At 42.2% G+C, this 21,561-nt stretch overlaps 3 protein-coding genes across 4 annotated transcripts in view; 2 read left to right on the forward strand and 1 right to left on the reverse strand.

The window, feature by feature from the left end:
* Positions 1-135: 135 nt before the first annotated feature.
* Positions 136-6,709, forward strand: LOC137125422 (gap junction gamma-1 protein-like). Its single transcript, XM_067500854.1, has 5 exons — positions 136-473; positions 3,671-3,942; positions 4,025-4,250; positions 4,335-5,015; positions 5,180-6,709. Exons 2-5 carry the CDS (start codon positions 3,703-3,705, stop codon positions 5,191-5,193), a joined length of 1,161 nt encoding a protein of 386 aa, XP_067356955.1. The 5' UTR covers positions 136-473; positions 3,671-3,702; the 3' UTR covers positions 5,194-6,709.
* Positions 6,710-7,495: 786 nt separating this feature from the next.
* On the reverse strand, positions 7,496-9,484 carry inha (inhibin subunit alpha). The gene is made up of 2 exons (XM_067500855.1): positions 9,187-9,484; positions 7,496-8,620 (listed from the first exon to the last, which is right to left on the reverse strand). Exons 1-2 carry the CDS (start codon positions 9,482-9,484, stop codon positions 7,872-7,874), a joined length of 1,047 nt encoding a protein of 348 aa, XP_067356956.1. The 3' UTR covers positions 7,496-7,871.
* Positions 9,485-13,062: 3,578 nt separating this feature from the next.
* spega (striated muscle enriched protein kinase a) overlaps positions 13,063-21,561 on the forward strand; it is a 41,423-nt gene continuing 32,924 nt past the window's right edge. The window contains exons 1-2 of one of the 2 annotated variants that reach the window (XM_067501481.1): positions 13,063-13,472; positions 14,390-14,938. In XM_067501481.1, coding sequence (XP_067357582.1) covers positions 14,557-14,938 — 382 coding nt within the window. In that variant the 5' untranslated portion in view covers positions 13,063-13,472; positions 14,390-14,556. Of the gene's footprint in view, positions 13,473-14,389; positions 14,939-18,408; positions 18,516-21,561 lie in introns of those variants that run through there. The other variant, XM_067501487.1, reaches the window with a different exon arrangement.

Below are 21,561 nucleotides of genomic sequence, written 5' to 3' on the forward strand. Positions count from 1 at the left end.
ATTATAAAAGTCCTTTGCCGTGAGGACCAAGCGTAGATCGTGGATCTCAGGTTTCAGGCGAGGGGCCTCCTCTCCTTGAATGGGGCCGAGTTACGTGGAGGAGGTGCGGGAGGAGGAGGAGGAGAGCAGGAGCCTGCAGCACTCCGATATATTTCTTTTGTCCTCTTGTTCTGGAGCCCGACACATGGGGTCAACACGGGCCGTGCGGGTTCACGCTGAAGGTCGCCTCGGACACGGACGCACGCAGACGCCCGATGAGCGCGCACGTTAATTAGGAAAACCTGGTCGAGCAATTAAGCGCGAGGAGAGAAGCGGAGCGTTGAAGGTGGCTGCGAGAGACGTTTGTCAGGAGAGCTGAGCGCGTTTCTGATGCCAATTAGTTCGAGCAAAGTTGGCTTTGGGACTTGTTCGCAATTAATTCACCAAGTGGCTTCCGCTTGACGAGTTTTGGATCTGGACTTGCCGGAGAAGCGGTGAGTAGTTGTCTTTCGGTCATTTTTAAAGCCAAAGTGGGAACGATGTCTCCAGGGAGACATCGTGTAAAAGTGTGTGTGTGTGTGTGTGTGTTTGGGTAAGCGCACCAAAAGAACTATTTTAATGCAACAGGGGGTTAAAAGTTTCCACGTCGGAATAGTCCGCACTCACACTCGACTTGAAGCCTCACAGTGATTTCTTTTCTTTTTGTGTTAAGGTTTTTTCCTCCTAACAGTGCTTTGACCATCCTGACCCGTCGTGCATTTTTTTTAAAAAGATGGCTTCATCTTCTAATTCACCGGATTTTTAGTTCGTTTGTTTTTTTTTTTTTTTTTTGTTTCCCCACCAAAGCTTGGCAGCACTTTGTTTGCCTGCTGGAATGCCACAGTTTCCAAAACAGTTCAAGTCTGACTAAGCGGAGCGTGTTCGCAGGCTCCAAAACCACTACCGAGGAGCTTTTCAAAGCTCCCTTTGGACCTTTCAACAGACTGGGGAGGGGAAGGGGAGGGGAAGGGGAGGGGAGGGGAAGGGAGGGGGGGGCATAAAGTGTGTGCACGGTAGTTTTCCCATGGTGACAGTACAGAGGAGCAGTGGCTCGTCCTTTGCTGCTCACCCTGCGCGGGGAGTTCATGTGCCCTCTATCTGCTCCTCAAACCCTAAAATCCAGCTTTCTGCTTTTGGTTAGGCAGGAATGCTCACTCGTGTCCACATCCCTTTGCCACATTCCTCCAACCCCCCCCCCCACTGTCTCCTCCTGAAGCACAAAAGCTTTGGTTTAGGGAGCAAATAAGCTACTGTTTAAAGGTGGTCAGCTTTTTCGCACAAATGTTTGCACTTACTTGAGACAGAAATGCGGTTTGTCCTGGACAAACACACTGGTGATGAGCTTTTGTGCCTTTATCCAGAGAGGATGGCAGTGAAGGCTTTTAACAGTGTGTGAACAGGGGGTCCTGTAAAGAATGTTACTGAAGTGAGTTTGGTGGGCTGCTGCTGCCTTGGAGGATTTAAGAGAAGATGCCTGACCTTATCTCCTAGCTCTTTTGCAGGAGCGGAAGCACCTGCTGTACCAAGTTTGTATGAAAACGAGCCAACGGCCGAAACTGGTGGTTTTAATGTTCTGGCGCACAGGGCTGGTGCGAGGGCTCTCTGACTGGTCTGCGGCGCCACACGCTGTGGAACCCGTTCGGTTTGTCCTCACGCCGACAGCTGCACAGCCCAACATTTAAACCCCCCAGCTTGCACTTAAAATGTTCAAATGTGGACATTCCACCTAAAACATTTATCATTTTCTGCACTGCCGTGGCCTCATGGATCAAGCAGGCTGTGTGATTATTCTGTCAAACTCTGCACTTTTAACCACTGCGTTAATGTGAACAAGTGACCCAAGGTGACTACAGCGTAGCGATTACTTTGTTTAAAGGTTGATAAAGTGGCGCAGACAGACGTAGAACCTCTTGAAGGTCAAATTCACACACACCAGCCTTTGGCTTTTTGTTTATGCTGATATTAAATGTCTCCTAGATGCTTTTGGTCCGTATTGTTGTCGGGTTTTTGGCTGGAGAGGGCCAAGTATCAGATCACCAGCAGAGTTTTGGTGGAGGTAACCGAACCTGGTGCTAAATGGGGCAGATGGTCTTATTGAATGTCAGACTATGTAGCTGCAAGAAATTATTTGTTTCCAGCTGCTGTAGCTCTGCTTAAACACCTATGGCACATGCAGGTTGTGACTGTAATTGTAGGATAGAGGTAAAACAGAAGTCGCCCTGCAGCTGTATTTGTTACTGTCTCCGACTCCGACTTTCAGGGTCATAGAGTTGTCTGTTTTGTTAAACACCTTCGCCAATCCCATGACCAAACATCTGCTTTTAGCGGACTCTGGCTTCAAAAAGGTAATTGTAAAGTGCCTAAAGCCTTATATTTTTGCTGGGTCTAACCGAGACAGGCAAACTTCCAGCAACATTCAGCATGAAGGCTGGTTATTGGTCGGAAAATGTCTTTTTGTCGAGCTCAGACAAGTCAGCATTGCCGTGCCTCAACATCTAAAGATGTCAAATGTGAGGATTTTCCAAAGAGTTGATTAGTAGCCTGGTGAGTGAGGACCTGAGCAGTGTGCACTGATCTGAGGAGACATACCTACAGATGCTTGTAATGGCTAAAGCCTTATCATGTTGTACTGAGTCATGAAGAGCGGGGTTGCTTTCTTTGCTACACCCTGTTTTCTAAGTCTTGCTGTAATGTTAACTGGCATAAAAGTTATGGTAGTGTTAATATCAGTCTTTTTTTTTTTTTTTTTCAGCAGCCCCCCCCCCCCCTTTTTTTTTTCCTAAAGTAATTTGAGCCCACATAGGCTTTAAAGCATAGGTTTAAACTAGATTTTTAGAAATAAACCCATCGTTCATCATGTGTCAATTAAAAAGAACTAAAGTAAACCTGCAAAATATGAATTCAGTAATTCCTGTTAAAGCAGCTTTGACTTGGTCACGCAGATGGAAAAGGGACCAGCTCTGATCTTTTTTTACTATGTGCCCTCGTGTGAAGGTGTCAAGTTGTGGTTTTAAAGAATTTAAAGCTTTCATGCTGGCAGTGGGGACAGGAAATAAATTCCTTACTCCATTCACTGCTTTAGTATCCTGCAGTCCGGAGACACAGCGGGTCTCCTTGCTGCTAGCTGCAACCTGCCAGCCGACACTTTGGTGTTTTGATTAAGCAGCTCAAGCTCGGCTTGGCAGGGAGCTGTAAGGATTCTGAGTTCACCAAACTGCTGCCAGGACTAGTGTGCGCTGACCAGCAGCACAGATTGTTGTGCAGTTTACATGTGAATACCTGCAAGTCTAAGGGATCTGTGTCTGATTTAAAAGAGAGCATGTGGCTTAGTTTGTTTCTTAGCCCTACAGTCGAGCTTACCTGCAGTGCTTTGTTCCTGCATTCTTTAGAAGGTTTGTGCAAACATGTTAGTTTGAGGCATGTCTCTACTTTCTGTTCGTGCTTTAAAGATCATTTCAGTGAAGGGTATGTGCATTATATTAAAAGCCAGCAGAATGTCCACACATAATCTCTTTTTTAATTATTTGGTTAAGAAAATTATCAACACACTTTTCTGGTGGTTCACCCCAAGAAGAGGCTTTACTGCTGTCTATTGGTCACTGTGAAATAAATGTTGAGCTGATCATCATGTCAGGATTCTGTTTTATCCCAGACCTGATTTAGCTCCCCAGTCACCTTGGCACCATGAGTTGGAGCTTCCTGACGCGTCTGCTAGATGAGATCTCCAACCACTCCACCTTCGTGGGGAAGATCTGGCTGACGGTGCTCATCATCTTCCGCATTGTGCTGACAGCCGTCGGGGGCGAAACCATCTACTACGATGAACAGAGTAAATTTGTCTGCAACACGCAACAGCCCGGGTGCGAGAATGTGTGCTACGACGCGTTTGCGCCGCTCTCACACGTGCGATTCTGGATCTTTCAGGTGAGCTGCGTACCGTTGTTGGACATACAAGTTTAAAATGTTCCTGGAAGTGTTTTAGAAGAGTTGTATGTCTTCTGTCTAGGTCATCATGATCACCACTCCCACCATTATGTACCTGGGCTTCGCCATGCACAAGATCGCACGCATGGATGACAGTGAGTACCATCGGGGCCAGAAGCGGAAAAAGAGGGCGCCCATCGTCAGCCGCGGTGCAGCTCGGGACTATGAGGAGGCGGAGGACAATGGAGAGGAAGACCCGATGATCACGGAAGAGATTGAATCTGATAAGCCGGACAAAGCAGACAAAAGTATGACGCTGATATCATAAAACATTTGTAGTAGTGTAGCAGATGCCCCTTAAATAAGTAATAACCAGTGTTTTTCTGTTTCAGGCACAGAGAAGAAACATGACGGTCGGCGGCGGATCCTACGTGATGGCCTGATGAAAGTCTATGTGTGTCAGCTGCTGTGGCGCTCTGCATTCGAGGTTGCCTTCCTTTTTGGCCAGTACATCCTCTACGGCTTTGAGGTGATACCCTCCTACATCTGCACTCGCTCCCCTTGCCCGCACACAGTGGACTGCTTCGTGTCCCGCCCCACCGAGAAGACCATCTTCCTGCTGGTGATGTACGTGGTGTCGTTCCTCTGTCTGCTCCTCACCGTCCTGGAAATCATCCACTTGGGCGTCGGTGGCATTCGAGACACCTTCCGCAGGCGAGCCACCCTCAACTCGCGTGCGCCGCCACCGCCCTCCTCACGTGCCATGCCGACGGCTCCACCCGGATACCATGGCAACATGAAGAAAGGGAAACTAAAAGGAGAGCTGAGGGATTCGCCAATTGCAGACTCCGGAAGGGAGAGTTTTGGAGACGAGGGACCCTCGTGCGGGGAGCTGGAGCGGTTGAGGAGGCACCTGAAGCTGGCCCAGCAGCACCTTGACTTGGCCTACCAGGCAGATGAAGGAAGCCCTTCAAGAAGCAGCAGCCCGGAGGTCAACACATCCGCACAAACGGCCGCTGAGCAGAACCGCCTCAACTTTGCCCAGGAAAAGCAGGGAGAGGCGAGTGAGAAAGGTAACGAGACTCCTTAAATCTAATGTGGACCCCAGATTTATTCATCACATAAGGGCTGTCTTCCTTCAGTAAAACCTGTTAGCCATGGAAGGACCCTGTTAAAAATCCAGGCTTAAATAAACACTTGTGCTGAATATTGTATTTTGTCTCTCTTCCTCTCGTAGGAATACGTGCCTGAGCGTGCTTCCTGCCTCAGACGTCTGTCCATCATTCCTACTGGCCTTAAACACATGGGGGAAGCACATATGGGAATGCAGTCAGACCACTGAGGGAGACCAAAGTGTGTGTGTGTGTGTCTTTGTGCGTGTGTAACTGTGTGGATGAGAGAAATGAGCCTTTCAGTATTAGGGGTCCGTCCCAAAAGATAAAAAAGAAATGCTGACCAAGCTGTGTTCTGACAAACTGTTCATGTCCATGATTCTAAACTTGAAAGCCTGCCACATCTCAAGTTTCTGCCTGTGGCCTGCAAACTTTAACCTTGTCTACTCTGTTCCTTCACTCACTCTGTTATGTGGCCATGCAATAATCCTCTTCCATTTCAGATCATGTAGGGATTATCATAAGCTTCCAACCAGTCTGGCTGAACTTACCTTTCTTTTTTTCTTCTCCTTCTTTTTTTGCCTTCCTCACGAAAGAAGCTCTCTTTTAAGAAATCTTGCTAAATGGTAACATCTCAGTTTGATGAGGGTTGTTGGCCTCAGAGAGAATTTCAAAAAAACACAGCCTTGGGTGTTGTCTGCTTTTGTTTTGTTTTTTTTGTTTTGTTTTTTTTTTAATTGCAGCAAGGGCAGCTTAACCTGTTCTAGATGAGTCGTGTTTGACAGAGTTTTGGAGCCTGTATATTTACACCAATTGGCCAAAATGTTTACCTGGGAAATGCTTGAATGCCTTTATGGACAGAAAATTCTAGGGAATTTCCAAGAATCACATTGTACAATCAGTTCATTTAAACCAGTTTATTTTACCCATACACTTTTTTTTTTTTTTTTAATTATGACTTGACCAAAGCTCTACATTAGTTTAGTTTTTGTCTAAAAGGTGTTGGCATCACAAAAACCACCTGTTTCTCATGACTGCTGAAAAGTAGGATATTTGGATATTGGTAGATGCTTTTTGTTTACGTAATATTAAAATGACTCGCGTTTGCTCATCATTTCAGAAACTTTAACAAATCATTCACTTTGTGAGGTCTCTGCAAACCAGCTGGAAACATCTGTCTTCTGGGCTACTGTCAACAGTGAAACTCCATCCTTGTCTTTTGAAATTTACATTCTTCTTTGCTGAGACATATTTTCCATCCTTGACAAGCACCACTACTCTTGCTTGTGCTGAAACATGGATGATTTCTTGCATTCTGGAGGAGGAGGTGGGGGGAAAAACCCAGCTGAGGAAACGACAAACGTTGCCTGCTGACGCACAGCCTGCTGCCATTAAAACAATTATAATCTTCATTGCATCACAATACATTAGTTTTATTGTCTGTGGCTGGACAAGTACACATTGCCAAGGAGCTATTGGATGCTGTATTGTTGTATTCATCTCACTTCCGGTTTGGCTAATTATTGCAAGGTACGACATTCCATTTCAAATACGGTTCTTCATCGGTTTATACCTTTTTTCTATTGCGAATTTTGTAGTTTTGTAACTGTAGAAATTATTTTGTCTTCAGAGTAAATAAATATATTTGAACGAGATGGTTTGGTCTTTGCAGTCACTTCTGAATGTTCGATTCTTTTGGTGTGGACATTTCATTGGGGGCTCAATCATTTACATTTTGTCACCATTTACAGAACACACTTGTTCAGATTCATTCATCATTTTAATATTCTGGACTAGTGCACAAAGCAAGACTGAAATTATGACTATACTGCCATCTAATGGTGAATTAATAGACAAGGAAAATAACATATCATTTACTTACCCCTAGTAGTCTTGTCTAAGCAAAGAGTTAGCTCTCAAAAATGTCAGCCTATAAAAACCAAACCTCTCCAGTGACAGGTCTTCCCAAAAACTGAGTGGTGGCTCAACCTGGGTGCTATTTCAAGAACTGGGTTTTACATGTCATTTACATGTTGTCACCTGTCTCATATTTTTTTTCTAACATTTTTGTTCAGATTCATTATTTTAATATTTTGGACTAGTGGACATGTACAAAGCCAGCAAAACTGAATGTAAAGTATGAGTATACTGCCGTCCAATGGGGATTCACTACACAACCTTTTCTCTAAATTGTCCCTGTCAAATTCTAATCGAACAACTAGACCTTTTGATGAATCCAGTTTTGCTAAATAGAGAATAACTAAAGTGGTTTTAATTTATTGACTTTCTCTATCTGCATTGTCACATTATTTCCAGCACAACTGTATAAAAATGGCGGCTTGGCTCTTATTTACAGTTACCATGGTACTTGTAATTACCCCCCCACCTGCAGACTTTGCTGTGAGCAGTTTTGTCAGGGACTCTTTGGTAGAGAACTGCTCGCAACAGAAACCAAATCTATAAAACCTTCACATGAAACCAAAAATGTCCGCATGGCTAAACAGAACAAAGAGTGCGTGGAAAATTATAGCTGATTGAATTTCTTCCTGCTTGCTAAATCAAAGTGGCTTTCATGTGTGCGCATGGTATGCATACAAAAATAAATCTTGCTTTTGTGTGTGCAGTTGATGGATATTGTGTTGCAAAAATTGAATAACCAAAAGAAAACGAACTGTAACCATTAATTTCTCAAGTTAATATATTGTTTTGGATATTTATTGCCAAAACTGAGCATAGTTTTTATGGCGAATCACTGCATTCCACTAAAAGAACTGTCTTTTTAGAATTTGGGTAAACTGGCCCTTTGGACTGTGATGTTCAGATGCAAGTGCATTCTTCAGGAATAATGTTGGGCAATGTCTCATACTTGAACGAGTACCCTCCGTCAGATGTTGTGGTGATCCTCAGTGACTTCATAGTACCTGGGACAGGGGCGCAGCACTGTGTGATCCCCAGCATGGTGGTGGCTTGGTTCCAGGCCGAGCAGTTTCCATGACAGTAGTAGAAAGTCAGAACCTTTGGATGGACGATCCAGTTGTCCCAGCCCAGCTCCTCGAAGCTGATTTCGATCTCTGCTCGGTGGCAATTGCTGTGATGATGCCCGTCCTGAGAGGGGCGCTGGAGTAAGTTGATTGCAGCAGGAGACCAGGGGATGGTCGCTGCTGCTTGACGGGGTGATCGGACAGGACCGCGAGGCTGAGCATGGAGGTGAAGGAAGGGCACCTTGTCTGGTTCGCCAGAGTGGCACTGACAGGTCGGACAGCGCACCTGGAGCAGAAAAGGGCCCTCAGCCACAGAGGCCAGCAGATTCTGATCCAGGTGATAGGTGGCCCATCCGTCTGAGCTCATCCTTGATGGAGCTTCTGCTGCCTGAAGAAGCTGCTCTGCTGAAGTGAGAATGAACAGCGGGGCAGAGGAGTTACCTGTCACACCTTCGCCCGCATAGAACCAGAAATGGGCAGATGTGGCCACGGTCTCATGGTTGTTCATGGAAGGCTGAAAGTAATATGTAAAGTGGTTGTTGGTGCTTCCTCCAGGCGCAGAGTCAGAATCTGCACAAGATGAGTCTGCCAAAGAGAAAAGACACAGAGGTTTGTTGCTGTTTTTAAATTGGCCCTATTATAGGTTTCACAAGAGTCCTGCAGTTTCTTAGAGGAGGCTCAAATTGACACAAAGGCCAAGCAAAAAGCCGATTTGGAAACAGGAAGTCGTGTTCTGATCATTTGGATCTGGTATTTCAAATCTGGAGAATGCATATCGTGAGTCCACTGCCACATGTAAAACTATGAAATTTCTAGATTAAGATTAAAAAACAATTAGCAATGGACACGTGACAGAATAGTAGTCATGTATGTGGAACGTGGCATTTTGCTGTAATTCTAGTTTAGTCTTTTTTTCAAGCAGCCTATAAAAAAAATATATTACTAGTAAGTATTTATAAATTCTACCATGCAAATAACTGATACTCTTGACTGGTTTCTTTTCTGATGTAAATCTACCCACAGTCTAATAAGGTGAACTGTTACAATGTATTTGTCAGAAAATAATCATAGTGTTGTGACATGGTTGAATTACATTAATGATAATTATTAAAAATAATTGATACAACAATAGCAACACAAAGGCTTCTCACCCGAACTGGGGAAGAGAATTATTTGAGATGTTTCCTGTTTCAGACTTGTTCGATGGCTGACCCATGCTGTTCTGCTAGTCCTTGGGACCCTCGTGTGCTTTATTTCTGGCTGCGCCACGTCCCCATCAGGACCGTGCATCATGCCCACAGGAGGCCCCTCCATCCCGAGAACCTCCAGAATCCGCTCCCTGAACCAGGACACCACCACCTCCCTGGACAGCTCCTCTCCCCTGCAGGCTGGAATCATCAGACTGTGGATCCACAAAGGACTCAGGATGAGGAGAACACGGGAAACCATGACTGAAGTGTAACACAACCACTTGACAAAGAACACCTTACGGCTCTGACTGTTTTTTACTGTCCAGAGAAAGACGTTCTGTGAAGATGGAATTCAAATTAGTGGCAAAGAGCTGATTCCTGTCGGTTACTTTCCTTATTCTCACACGTATTTGTTTGGCTCTGCATCTGTCTGGATCGGAGAAACCTCTGTAAGATAGCAATGAGTGTCCTTGACAGTTGCTTTTGTATGTTTCTCAAGGAAGCTTTGGTTTCATTTGTGTTCATTACATTGTTGCATTTGGGGCGGATTGGTCTGAGCAGGGATCAAGATGTGACATGTTGCTTGTGCATTGCATTCTTAACACTTTCTTCGTTTGCCCCTTGACATGTTTCTATGTGAACCACTTTATGAAATGATTATTATATTTGTTTGTGTGCATTTGTGTTAACTGCAGCTGAAAACATTAATTCATGACTTACACTACAGCTGCATCTCTCTCTCTCTCTTTCTCTCTCTCTCTCTCTCTCTCTCTCTCTCTCTCTCTCTCTCTCTCTCTTACACACATACACACACCTGTTTTCCCACTAAACAGAAAGTCACTGTCTGCTGTAAGGGAAACTTAAGCATCCCTTCTTTATCTGACTGGCCTTGGATCCTTGAATCAATCTTTAAAAATATTTTGCATAATGTGTATTTCTGTACAAGGCCATTTTATCAGCAGAAGGCTACAATGTCTCCCATTTACCGAACTAACTTAAATCAGAGTTTACTCATTTGAAAACGTTCACACTCAAGATGTTTTGCTTAACATAAAATGACATAAAGAAATGCCAAAATACTTACTTTAAACTGCAATAAGTAATGATGAACGAAAGAAAAACGACAATTTTTAATTATTATTTACTTTTTAATATTGAGCTGGTTGAACTATACATCCCTGCCCAACAGCGACCACCTGTGGCCACAATAAAGAATTGCAGGATGGTGCACATTTAATTTCTGTTTATAAAAAAGATATTCTATAAAACAGTAAATAAAAAAAAAACATTATTTTTAAAAATGTTTTTTTTTTAAAAAAAAAAAGCTCAGATATAAATGATCAAAGTTAAAAAATAACATTAATATTGGCCTCCTTGTATTATGGTGTAATAGTTTAATTGGAATCTTAATAATTCCTTAATTCATTGTATTAGCACTAGTTAGCACTTCAGCTCTTGCCCCCAAGACAGCAACGTACTAAGCGAGATTAGCGGCCGAAGGGCGACAGAAATGGGTTGGGATCCAAAGCTCAACGACAATTAAGCATCTGTTAGTGAGGTATTTATTTCTTGTTTAAGAATAATTTAAAAACGTATAAGGATTTGTCCCTGAAACGCAGTCACGTAACTTTAACACAAGTAGCTAAAGAAGAGTTTGCTAACGTTAGCCCTTAGCCATTAGCCATTAGCCAACATGCCACGAATCAAAGTGGTATCTTGTGATTGACTGAAAACAAGTAGGAAAGTGTTCTCTGAGGACCATTGATGGAAATCCCTGCTTTGACCAGTGATGTTCCTTAAAAAAACTCCATTGTATCCTATTACCTTCTCCAAAATGTTGGGAGACAACCAGATATTAGAAGCTTTTTTTTAGATGCATTATTGAATCATTTAGAATAAAAAACGCTGTAACCTCAAAGCAGTAGACTGTATTTGCCAGTAGAGGGCGTTAAAAATCACACATGGTTATAAGTGTGTTTGTCTTAATTTCTTTTCTTTTTTTTTCAATGACAGTTTGTAACGAAATCATAGCACATAAATCCAATATTTCACTTCAAGATGGACACAAATTGTCACGGAACTGAGTTCTGCTACATTTCCTATCATTCACTGGACTTCATCAATCAAACTCACCATTGATTTTTTTTTTTTTAACAATGTGGACGAAGGAAAAACTGTTAATAATAATTAATAAATAATTCCCCAAAGTTAAACTAGTACATATGCAAAACCTATGAGTTCTTGTAATCAATGCAAGATGAAAGAGAAACAATGCCACACAAGTAAATTAATTCTTGGGCTTTGTCTAATATTAGCCTTGTGTGTGTGGACAATTTTAACTCTCTGGGTCTCCAAAAAGTATTTAACATAAATATCTGACAACAAAGCTAAGATATAGATTGATTTGATGGTATGTGTTGTTCTGAATCAAATTTAAATTAAAACTCAAAAGCATATATAAAGTAGTATAAAGTAGCTCCATCGGAATAAGCATAAATCTTTACAATCCATTTCTCATACATCAGATCACAGTAACTTTACATTTTTGATGCATTCGAAGAAACCGGTTTTGAAGAGAAAGAGAAAGAGAAAGTAAAAGTTCAAAATGTGCCTTTCACCACTGACATAGCCCTCAGCTAAGGAAAGTGCCTCAGAACCAAGGCTAAAATCCTGAGTTTGCCTCTGCAAGCATATATACCAATAAAACACTTGGCTCACTTGAATGGGGGGCAATATGTTAACAAACGTGATTGCCCGTCCTTGCATCAGGTGTCCTTTAGCTGACAATGCACAATAAAAGACAATATGATAGAGAGGGATGAGGCAAAGTCTCTAGGTCAGCAGTAAAGAAGAAAAGGGATGGTTTATCAGGGGGTAGTCTGTTTTTAGGATGCTGCCAAAGAAAACTATTTCTGAATGTTGAACCTTTTACCTATTCGTTTAAACCTTAAGCCCTCCACTTCTTTAACGCTGATTTGTCTTGACAAGAAGAATTATTTCTAATATATCAGGAGTTTTAGTTCAGGTGTTGTAATATAGATGAAACGATGACCATAATATACTCATTAACATAAAATGGCCTTAAAGCACACATTGTAATAATGAACGCGTGCATAGCTTTGGCTCATAAAACTACATTACAGACTAATGGAATGTTATTTACTACGACGTTGGTCCCTTTTCAATACACGTTTGATTTAGGAAAAAACTTTACTGTCAATTGTGGTGATATACCAGCAGAAATCCGGTTAATTACTGAAAGATGCAGTACTACATATCATTTTACACTTCAAAATGTGTTGTTTCAGCAGGCCCAACTACGATGCAGTTAACATTTAACGAGGTTTATAATTGACATGCTTTAAAGAATATATAAATAAAATAAATGTGGACACGTGAAATGGGCTCCTCAAACTGCCTCAGTTGACATCATGTAGCAAACATGATGTTCTGTTGTATCGGTTATATTGTGTTGTTATATCACTCCCCTACAGTTGCATGAATCACTAAGTCCTGTCTTTATTCTTGGACATTCTTTTTATAGCAACTCCAACTGTCACACGCACGCTTTCTCTGCCTGTCTATCTCACACACACACACACACACACATTCACATGCAGACATATACAGAGACACATTTTTGTTGATAATATTATCTAAGGGTCTTGGAGCTTAGGTTTATGTTTGTGGCTGTGTGTGTGGGTGTGTGTGTGTGTGTGTGTGTGTGTGTGTGTAGGTCATACATGGCTGCCCAAGAACTGTGACCTATCCGTGGTGGTGCAGCTGTCATTTCCAACCTGAAGGAGTTGGGGGAACAGCAGTGAGATGGGTGGAGAATAGAAAGAGAAAGAGGAAAAAAAGAATAGACAGCTACTGTAACATGAGCTGCTTTCTGATTTCCTAAAAGGCTTAATAAGGTCAGAATTGTAATTTTATCCAAAGGTAGTTGAGAAGTTACTGAAATCACACTAGAGAAGTGGTTTGACATGAAGGAAAAAGGACCTTTCTTTCTGTCTCACCGGTCTTCGCCAGGGTTAAAAGCTGTTGAAAGGGACCATGACAGTGGCTGCTAATGCTACATGATCTAGGGTGGACTTACACCTACAGCCGCCGCTCGCTAAAGGATACATAGAGACACGAGCTAGCAAATTATTTGAGATCAAACATATTACTCCATGGATTTTGTTACCTCAACTTGGACCGGAATGTCCAAAGGGATTCCTTTCAACATTCACAGCAGAACGGAGGTAAGGTGCCTTTCTTTTTATCATCAGATAAAGTCTTAATTTTGACAACTCTTTGGATGAGTTCCTAAAATAAGAAAAGTTATTCTATGAACCACATGGACATGATGACATATTATTTGAGCAGTAATTATGGCTCTACAATTGCTGTCATTTATAATATGATGAAATAGAGTTTCGCAAAAGTTCTCACTTGATTAGAATTACACAAATAGTGTCAAAGTAACTCTAACCTCTAACCTTCCTCCCTCTCTTTTTTTATAATAAATTTAATATGTTTATAAGTAATTACATGCTTCAAAGCATCGTCCGCTGTCATTTTCACTGTAAATTCACACACCAGTAGCACTGTATGTCATGATGAGTTGCACTATCAGAGCATATCAGTTTTGCTCCTTGGATTTCAACATATTAAGATATGATGCGTGTCGCGCTGTGGGGGAGCGATGTAGAGAGCCACACACTACAATACGAATCATGTCACCTCTTGCTGTAGCTCTGTTAGCAATTTAGCAACAAGTGAGACTTGAAAAAGACAGATTTAATAAAATAATGATTAAAATTAGTACTCTGCTGCTGGATCACTGGAATGCATCAAACTTCAAAAACTAGATACAGTGCAACTTCTGTCTTAAGACAATGGTCGTCTCACGTGCACACACTGTACAAATACTTCCTGTATGCGGAGCGTCGCTCCTCCGAAGGCTCATGTGCTGGTTTTTAAATGCTGCCTAAGGTCAGGTTTAGCTTTTTAAATGACCAATGTTGTCATTTTTTCGGGACCGGACATACAATGTGACCGGTGCTGTCTTTATTTTTACTTAACATATTCACCTGCAAAACTGTGTAAACTGCCAAAATGCAGACTGTCATTAAACAGTGTTCATGTCTTTCTGATTGATGTGCTCTGATCATTACAGTCTCTCATGCAACAAGCCCAGGTGAAACGCCTTCTGTACTCGCAATGAGCCCAGACAAATCTGACGCAATGGAGGCTTTCAGAAGAGGTCTTCAGTAACTGCAGCTGACGGACACCAATCCCCACAGAAAAAAGTACACTTTGTAAAGAAGTGTTAAAGAGATCAAGATGGCAGATGGCTCTGGATCCAGTGCCAGTCTCGAAATCCCTTCCAAAAGGGCCAAAGTCACCAAGGGCCATGTTGTTCCAGAAAATGGGGCTGCAACACAGGAACCCACGCCGCCAGTTTTTATCCGTAAACTCCGAAAGGCGGCAGTAGGAACAGGCTGTGATATTCGACTGAGGGTGTCCGTGGCAGGGTTTCCAAAACCTTCACTGACTTGGTACCACAACGACGTGTTCATTCCTCGGTCAGAAGCCCAGGACTCTGGGGGGCTGTGGATACGGGACTGCCACACAATTGATGCCGGCTTGTATACCTGTGTGGCAACCAATGAGCTGGGTGCAGCAAGCTGCAGTGCTGTCTTGGCAATTATGGACCTGGGTGAAGGTAATAACAAGGAATTCTAACTTACAGCTTATTGAACGGGTCAGGCTCATGTGGACAGAGATGACAATTAAATTGCAAAGATTATCACTGAACTAAGAGAACTATCTACTAACTAACTACTTCATTGCTGCTGTTGCAGTTCTGTAACATTTCCAAAATAAGAATGCTTTGGTGAGACAATTTTGCCCAGGGTCGAGATACTGACCGCATAAGTTCACACAGCAAGGCATGCAAGACATAAATTAGTCCCCATCGCGTCCCATCTTCCACATCGTAAATATCACCTCTCACTTACATCTCTTGAAATCTGAGCTTATCATTTGCTTTCTCAGTGTCATATAAATAATCTACTATTCAGCGCAAGTTCAGAAGTGCAGTAAGCAGCTAGTTTTAAAAGGGAACTGTGTCCATAGCCGTAGGGCAGTGTGAAAGTACATGCCTGTTTGGAAATGCTTTCAGTGTCTTGCTCAAGGACACGTCTGCATTATCATTTCCCAGTTTATCTTGTCACCTCTGCCTTGCAGAGATAAGGATGGCATTTGTTAGTGTGGCTTCTGTCTTTTAAATCTCTACACTCTGCCATGCCCCAGTAATAGAGTAAGAATAGAGATAACCTGCGGCCTTGTGTATAGTTCGCAGTAGAGGCCCACTACTAAAATCTTGAATTAAATGTTTGGATAAAATCATTTACATTCAGGCGATTTGACTGTGCACTGTTGTATTTCAACCCCAGACTCTAATGAGTGGTGATTTTCTACTTCGTTAAGGAGCTAATTAGCAGAAGTGATGGCACAAATGGCCACGGGACGCCTTTTCCATATATACTCCTGTCAAGTTTACATAGAATACAGAATATGATTTTCAGGGAGGTCATTCATAGGTGCTTTGGATCATGGTCTTGTTTTCTTGGCCCGAGGAGAAAGTCGACAGTTGAGCTCACATATCACCAGCTCTCACGCTATGAGCTGGCACCCGTGGTCCAGCTGGCAAATCACTCAGCACACCTCTGTCTCACTCCCCTAGCTTGAATCTTATCGCATCCATCCAGCTTCAGTTTCTACTTCTTGATGTCTTTTTCTTGTTCCTTTCTTTTTGTCTGTCACTGCCTCCACCTTTGAAGTTATGATTTTAGATTTATCCAATAGTGGTAAAAAAAAAACAGTATATGTAGCGTGCATTTTGATGGTTAGTTCTCTTTGGTTACCTTAGTTTTACTTTATTCCTATGTCCAGAACTGTAGATTTGATACCTGGACTAGAAAATAAAGAGCAGAACCATGACTTAATCCTGACATCCTTGATTTACTATTTTGATGTTTTGATCAATTTTCTATCTCCTAACTGTCTTACTATGTCTCTGACCCCTGACTCCCTCTTACAGTCCCCCTCTTCTTGTTCTCCTTGTGGTTATTTATGGCGTGGTATGTGCAGTACTGGCCAGAGGGCTAGTTCTCCAGTGATGTGTGGATGCCGCCGGCCCCCTTCTCCGATTGCACCAGCAGACATCACAGATAATTATAGCATCACGCCGGTCAAGATGCTGCGCTGTCACACTCAATCACGGTCAGCGTGACGAAAGGGATGAGGAGAGGTTGCTGAGTTGGGGGGAGGGGGATGTGAATGTGTATTTGTGTTGGTGTGTGTTAGAGGTGTCTGCACCTGTGTGTATGTGCGGTTAGTTATAAAGACAGTTCTGGCTGCTTTTGAGCAATACTCAATGAGTCCGGTCTGTCACTTTAAGGTATCACCCTGTAAGAGCAGACCAACCAGAAACCAGAGTAGTGCTGTGGCACAAGTCTAGACTTCTTTATTGACATCACCCTCTGGCGTATAGCTTTTGATTAACATACTGTCAGGCAACTGAAGACTGGGAAGGCAGGTTGATGGAAGCGCTGAGAAGGCAGACATCATTCACCTGTGGTATTTTAAGGCTTTTTTTTTTTTACAATAGGAGGTTTTTATCATATTGTGACGCAGGAGCGAGAAATGTCCCAGACGTGGCTTGTGGTTACTCATCAGATAACATTTGAAAGGTCGTTGTTCCATCTTTTAAAGCAATTTGGGGGATTGGACCCCCTAATGGCCCTCAGGATACATCTGGAAAGTAGTAACATGATTAACAGGATAGAAAAGATGGAAAACATTTTGCTTCATTTCCGCTAATCTTCACCTTTTCCTCAGACATTTAAAGATTATTTTGAGAGGAAAGCATGACTCAGAGAAAACAGCTATTTTGTGACTTGTAAACTGACCAGTATGTGAAAAATCATATTTCTGTGTCCCTTCCATTCAAAACTAAAATTTAAAGCCACTGGGCTATTTAATGGTGTAAACAGAAAAAGAGATTAATAGAATGACAGAAATGATTAATATGGCAGCTAGGGCTAATAGCAAGTCATATTTTTCTTATTTGTAGTCAAAAGTTGCTACTGTGGCAGCTTGACACATTAACTAGTTAATTACACGTGTTTAGAATATGTTATTAGTTAAGGACTAAAAATTTGAATTAGCCAACGACAGTTCATATGCAACCATTCCCGTTGGAGACAGCTGTTTAGATGCTGTCCCTCTTTAAAGATGCAGCTTGGACCTCCAGAATGGATACCAGAACATCTGTAACACCACCTCAGAATCTTTAACATAGTAGAAAACACTACTGTACGGGACAAGGAGCGCTAATAGAAATGTGCAACCTGAATGTAGTCAGCCATCACTCATAAGACTGAGACATCTACGAGTTTGTTCATATTTGGACTGCTGTGGATTGAATTCCACACGGTGCCAACTTAAATACTTGTTTTCGTGTATTTTATTACTCACACAGTCTGAGCTTTATTTTTAACTCGTGCAAGGCTACGGTTGTTCCAAACAAATCCACTTTACTTCAGCTGGTGTCTTATTGTTCCTATTGTATATGTGCAGTTGTAGTGTATCGTTAATGCTGTGTTGCGACACCTCTATCTTGTGCTAGAGTTTCAAAACTCCCTGTAGTCCAAGCAGAGTGACCCACAAAGGACAGCAAAGGTCGTTCAGTTTCTGTCTAGCAGTGTGTTTAATCTCCAAATCTTACTCGGGGGCGGCAGGCTTTCTGAAAGGGGGTGCAGAGTTAAAGCTCCGTACCACTGAAGGGGTTGTACTATGCAGGACTCGAAATAGATGGTTGGCAGTCAAAGTCAGGGAGCACTAGGGGGAAGACAGGACAGACAGCAAAAAAGACAGGCATGGGTTGAGGAAAACAAAAGTTTGAAGGCCCAGGAGCCATCTGAAGACAATCTTGCTTGACCGATTCCTCATTTCGTGCTGCAGAAGAAGCCATTTTATTATGATAAGACAAGGTGAAGCTAGGGGAAGTAGGCCTGCTGGAATAATTATGATGTATCCTTGATAGAAAGGACAGCTTGTAGCTGAGGAACAGTTTTTTTTTTTTAGGGCAGATGTAGCCATCAAGTTGGCTTTTTTTAAAGAAACGTAAAAAAAAAAGACAAGAACCATGTCACGGAAGGAGCTGCTCGATGCACGAAAAGCTTTGAGAAGTGCTAGGGGAGGTGAGAGTGGGCCAAAAAGCAAGAAACTAAGAGGTGAGTGGGAGCCGGTATCAATAAAATGTAATGGGAATGAAAACAAGGTAATACACTTGAGGCTGCTATTGTTGCTGCTTAATTGGATTCAGTTTGCTCCCTTGTCGCTCATGGATAATGCTTTTTTTACTGCAGCCTTATTTTGGCCTATTTGCTTATTCCATAAACAGTCGGGCTTTCGCATATGGCTTTCTGATGGACAACCAAATGTAATGTTGTTTCTCCTACATTTCCAATGGCTCGTATAAAAAGGAAAAGGGGAATTTTTAATGTGAGTTTTAAGGGTTTCTCACGCAATGTGTGACGTGAACAATATATATAAAAATAGGAAAACGCTTTAAAGGGCTGTGACAATTCTCTCTAATATCTACAATGTTATTATTTTTATAGACAGATTTTGCACATTTGTCTCCTCAGTCACTGTCTGTCACAGACACAACACAGGATGACATTCCTGCTCTCACAATCTTCAATGACCCCGTCCCCTTGTCTGGGCTGTCTGTCTCACACGAGCACACAGGCACAGTATAGCAGCTCGATGATTTGACATTCTCTGAAGATTATGTTCAAGTGGACTAACGATACAGTTAAATTAATTATGTTCTCTATTCATACGAGGCAGCTGAGGCAATTTGCGCGGATGAAGCCAGTGTTGTGTCCCTGGCGTTTGATCTTGCAAAGGGAGTGTTTGTGTTCCATCCCACTGGCACACATTCACAGGAACCCTCGTGGATTTGGTCTGGATTAAGTGCTAGGATCAGGTTGCAGTGTGACTGTCAGCATTGGCCACAGGTATTTGGGATTTCCAAAACCACCTCTCCATATGAACAGAATCAACATACCATCACTCATATCTGCTTTTGAAGTGTTGTTGCTGGCTCTCGGTGAGGTGTTTTTGTCCTTTGCGCGGATGAATGATGGCTGACTTTGGTTTAAGTTGTCAGCTTTAGCCCAAGATAGGATAACGATAAATATGCACCAGTCAGCGATCCCAGCTTCATCATTTAGCAATGGGATCAAGTATCACGGACAGTTGTCCAATTTCTTAATTTTTTTTTCAGCTGTCTTTGTTGTAATGGTTCTTAATGATGCATTCACTTTTTTGACGTCACCTTACTAACTGGAACAGATTTGTGTCATTTGTGCGTAATTCCTACCGTTTCAGTGAACTATGGAGGAAGTAGATTGCCATTGGATGATCTTATTATTAAACGAAGCTAAGACAAAGCTCCTTTAGGCCACACAGTCTCAGTGTCTTGGTGCAACCTGTTTAAAAAAACATTAGGAGACATAAATGAATGTCTGATTTGGTTTGACAAGATTGCCTGTGCTGACAAACAGTAACAGTGCAATCACAATGTGATGTAACAGCAGCTGAAGCTGTTTTCTGTTGCAAAGAGATTGTGCCAGGCTTGCTGCTGATAAAGCTGTATACTTGGACGGCATCCATCAGAGCAGCTCCACAGAAAGCAAAACCCCTGTCACAAAATCAATGGGTTTCCGTGAAGCCCGCTTACTCTCTTTTTGTTTTAAGCTAATTAAACTGTAGCGCGCTCCAAATTGCATCTGTCCAAAATCTTTTAAATGCTCATTCCGTATCTACGACTTCTCCGATGGAGGACACATTTTTCATCTGTTGTCGAGACTGATTTAATGAAAGGATGCTTAAATGTCACCAGGAAAATAAAAAATATTTATCTGCGTCTGAAACATGCTACGGGTTGGCTTATATGTGCAAATCTGGCCTTTTGATGCGTCAAACAAGCCAGATTCTCAGTGTGATAAATGACACACACTGATAAAATTGAATTATCTTTCGTAAATGGCTGATATTCTGTGATATGTCACCCAGAGATTGGTGGAAGTGGAGTCGTCGTAGCTTTTGTAAGCATAAAGACATATTTCCAAGCAGCACAAAATGGAAGCTTTGCCACCGTTTTGTTGCCTCTCATCAGATGATGGTCATGGAATCGTGTGTTATGACGGGCGTTTTGAACTGTTAGTTGGGGGTGTATCCCATATCGCGCATAAAGCATTGGTATTGATTGCTGCACTTTGTGCTGGGCCGAATGCCTCTCACTGGTGATGGATGGAGGAGGCGGGTGATGGTGAAGAGAGGGAGGTTTGTTAAAATAACAGTTGCGAACTGCAATGCTTTGCATCTGGGTTTGTCTAATGTGAAAAAAAGAGACTGTGAAAATGTAGATCTCTTTTCCAGTGATAAACATCAGATAAATGTAAAAATCGAAGCTAATCACCATCGAGCTCAAACCCAACTGAAACAGCTCGATGTCCACCAAAGTCAGTCAGCTGTCGAAAGTTAAAAAGCCGTGCTGATATGTCGATGAGCATTCCGAATGGTTATTTGGGCAGTACATTCTGGGTCGGCCTGTAATTATTTTTAGATTTGAAGGAGGAGGTGTGGGAAGCACAGATGTGTCTGGAGGAACAATTAATGTGTGTCTGAGTGTGTGTTAGAGCCACACTGAAAGGTTTGAAGGAGGAGGCAGTTGGTGGGAAGCAGTTACATATTCCTGTCACGTTAGCTTTCTGGAGAAAGTTTTATAATATTCTTTGTCTCATTTACACTGGCCTCTACATGGAAATATAGCAGTATAATATTATCTCAATAATAGTTTATTGAGATAAAATATCTAATGGTCGGAGAGCAAACCTTTTGTGATTTACCATATTATACACATTTTCAGCTTCAGAAATATGAAGATGCCCTGTTTGTCTCAGCTTAATAGCATTTAAAATAGCTTATTTCTGGGTTTTGAAGCGTTGGGAAGATTAAAAAAAAAAAAGCAATTTAACCGCATCACTTTGGAAAAATGCTATCAGTGTTTTTCTTATTATGTTTTCTTTTTTATCATTTAATAGACTGCACTCTTAGGTTGAGCTGCAGCTGCTGCGTGAAATAGGTAACATGCATCATGTTGTAATCCAGGAAAATGTATTTACTCCTCCAGTCCAAATAGCCCTCGGTTCCTTGAGGCAACCTTGACCCTATCACTGATTAATGCTAACAGACATGGAGTCCAGA

Source organism: Channa argus, chromosome 4, assembly GCF_033026475.1.
Source record: "Channa argus isolate prfri chromosome 4, Channa argus male v1.0, whole genome shotgun sequence".
Classification (NCBI taxonomy): domain Eukaryota; kingdom Metazoa; phylum Chordata; class Actinopteri; order Anabantiformes; family Channidae; genus Channa; species Channa argus.

Excerpts from the sequence above, each read along its gene's own strand:
- LOC137125422 (XM_067500854.1), top strand. The coding sequence starts at position 3,703 with ATGAGTTGGAGCTTCCTGACGCGTCTGCTAGATGAGATCTCCAACCAC. Across the intron at positions 3,943-4,024 it reads TGCGATTCTGGATCTTTCAG|GTCATCATGATCACCACTCC; the intron begins GTGAGCTGCGTA and ends TCTTCTGTCTAG. Across the intron at positions 4,251-4,334 it reads GCCGGACAAAGCAGACAAAA|GCACAGAGAAGAAACATGAC; the intron begins GTATGACGCTGA and ends TTTCTGTTTCAG.
- inha (XM_067500855.1), bottom strand. The coding sequence starts at position 9,484 with ATGGTTTCCCGTGTTCTCCTCATCCTGAGTCCTTTGTGGATCCACAGT. Across the intron at positions 8,621-9,186 it reads AATTCTCTTCCCCAGTTCGG|ACTCATCTTGTGCAGATTCT; the intron begins GTGAGAAGCCTT and ends TCTCTTTGGCAG.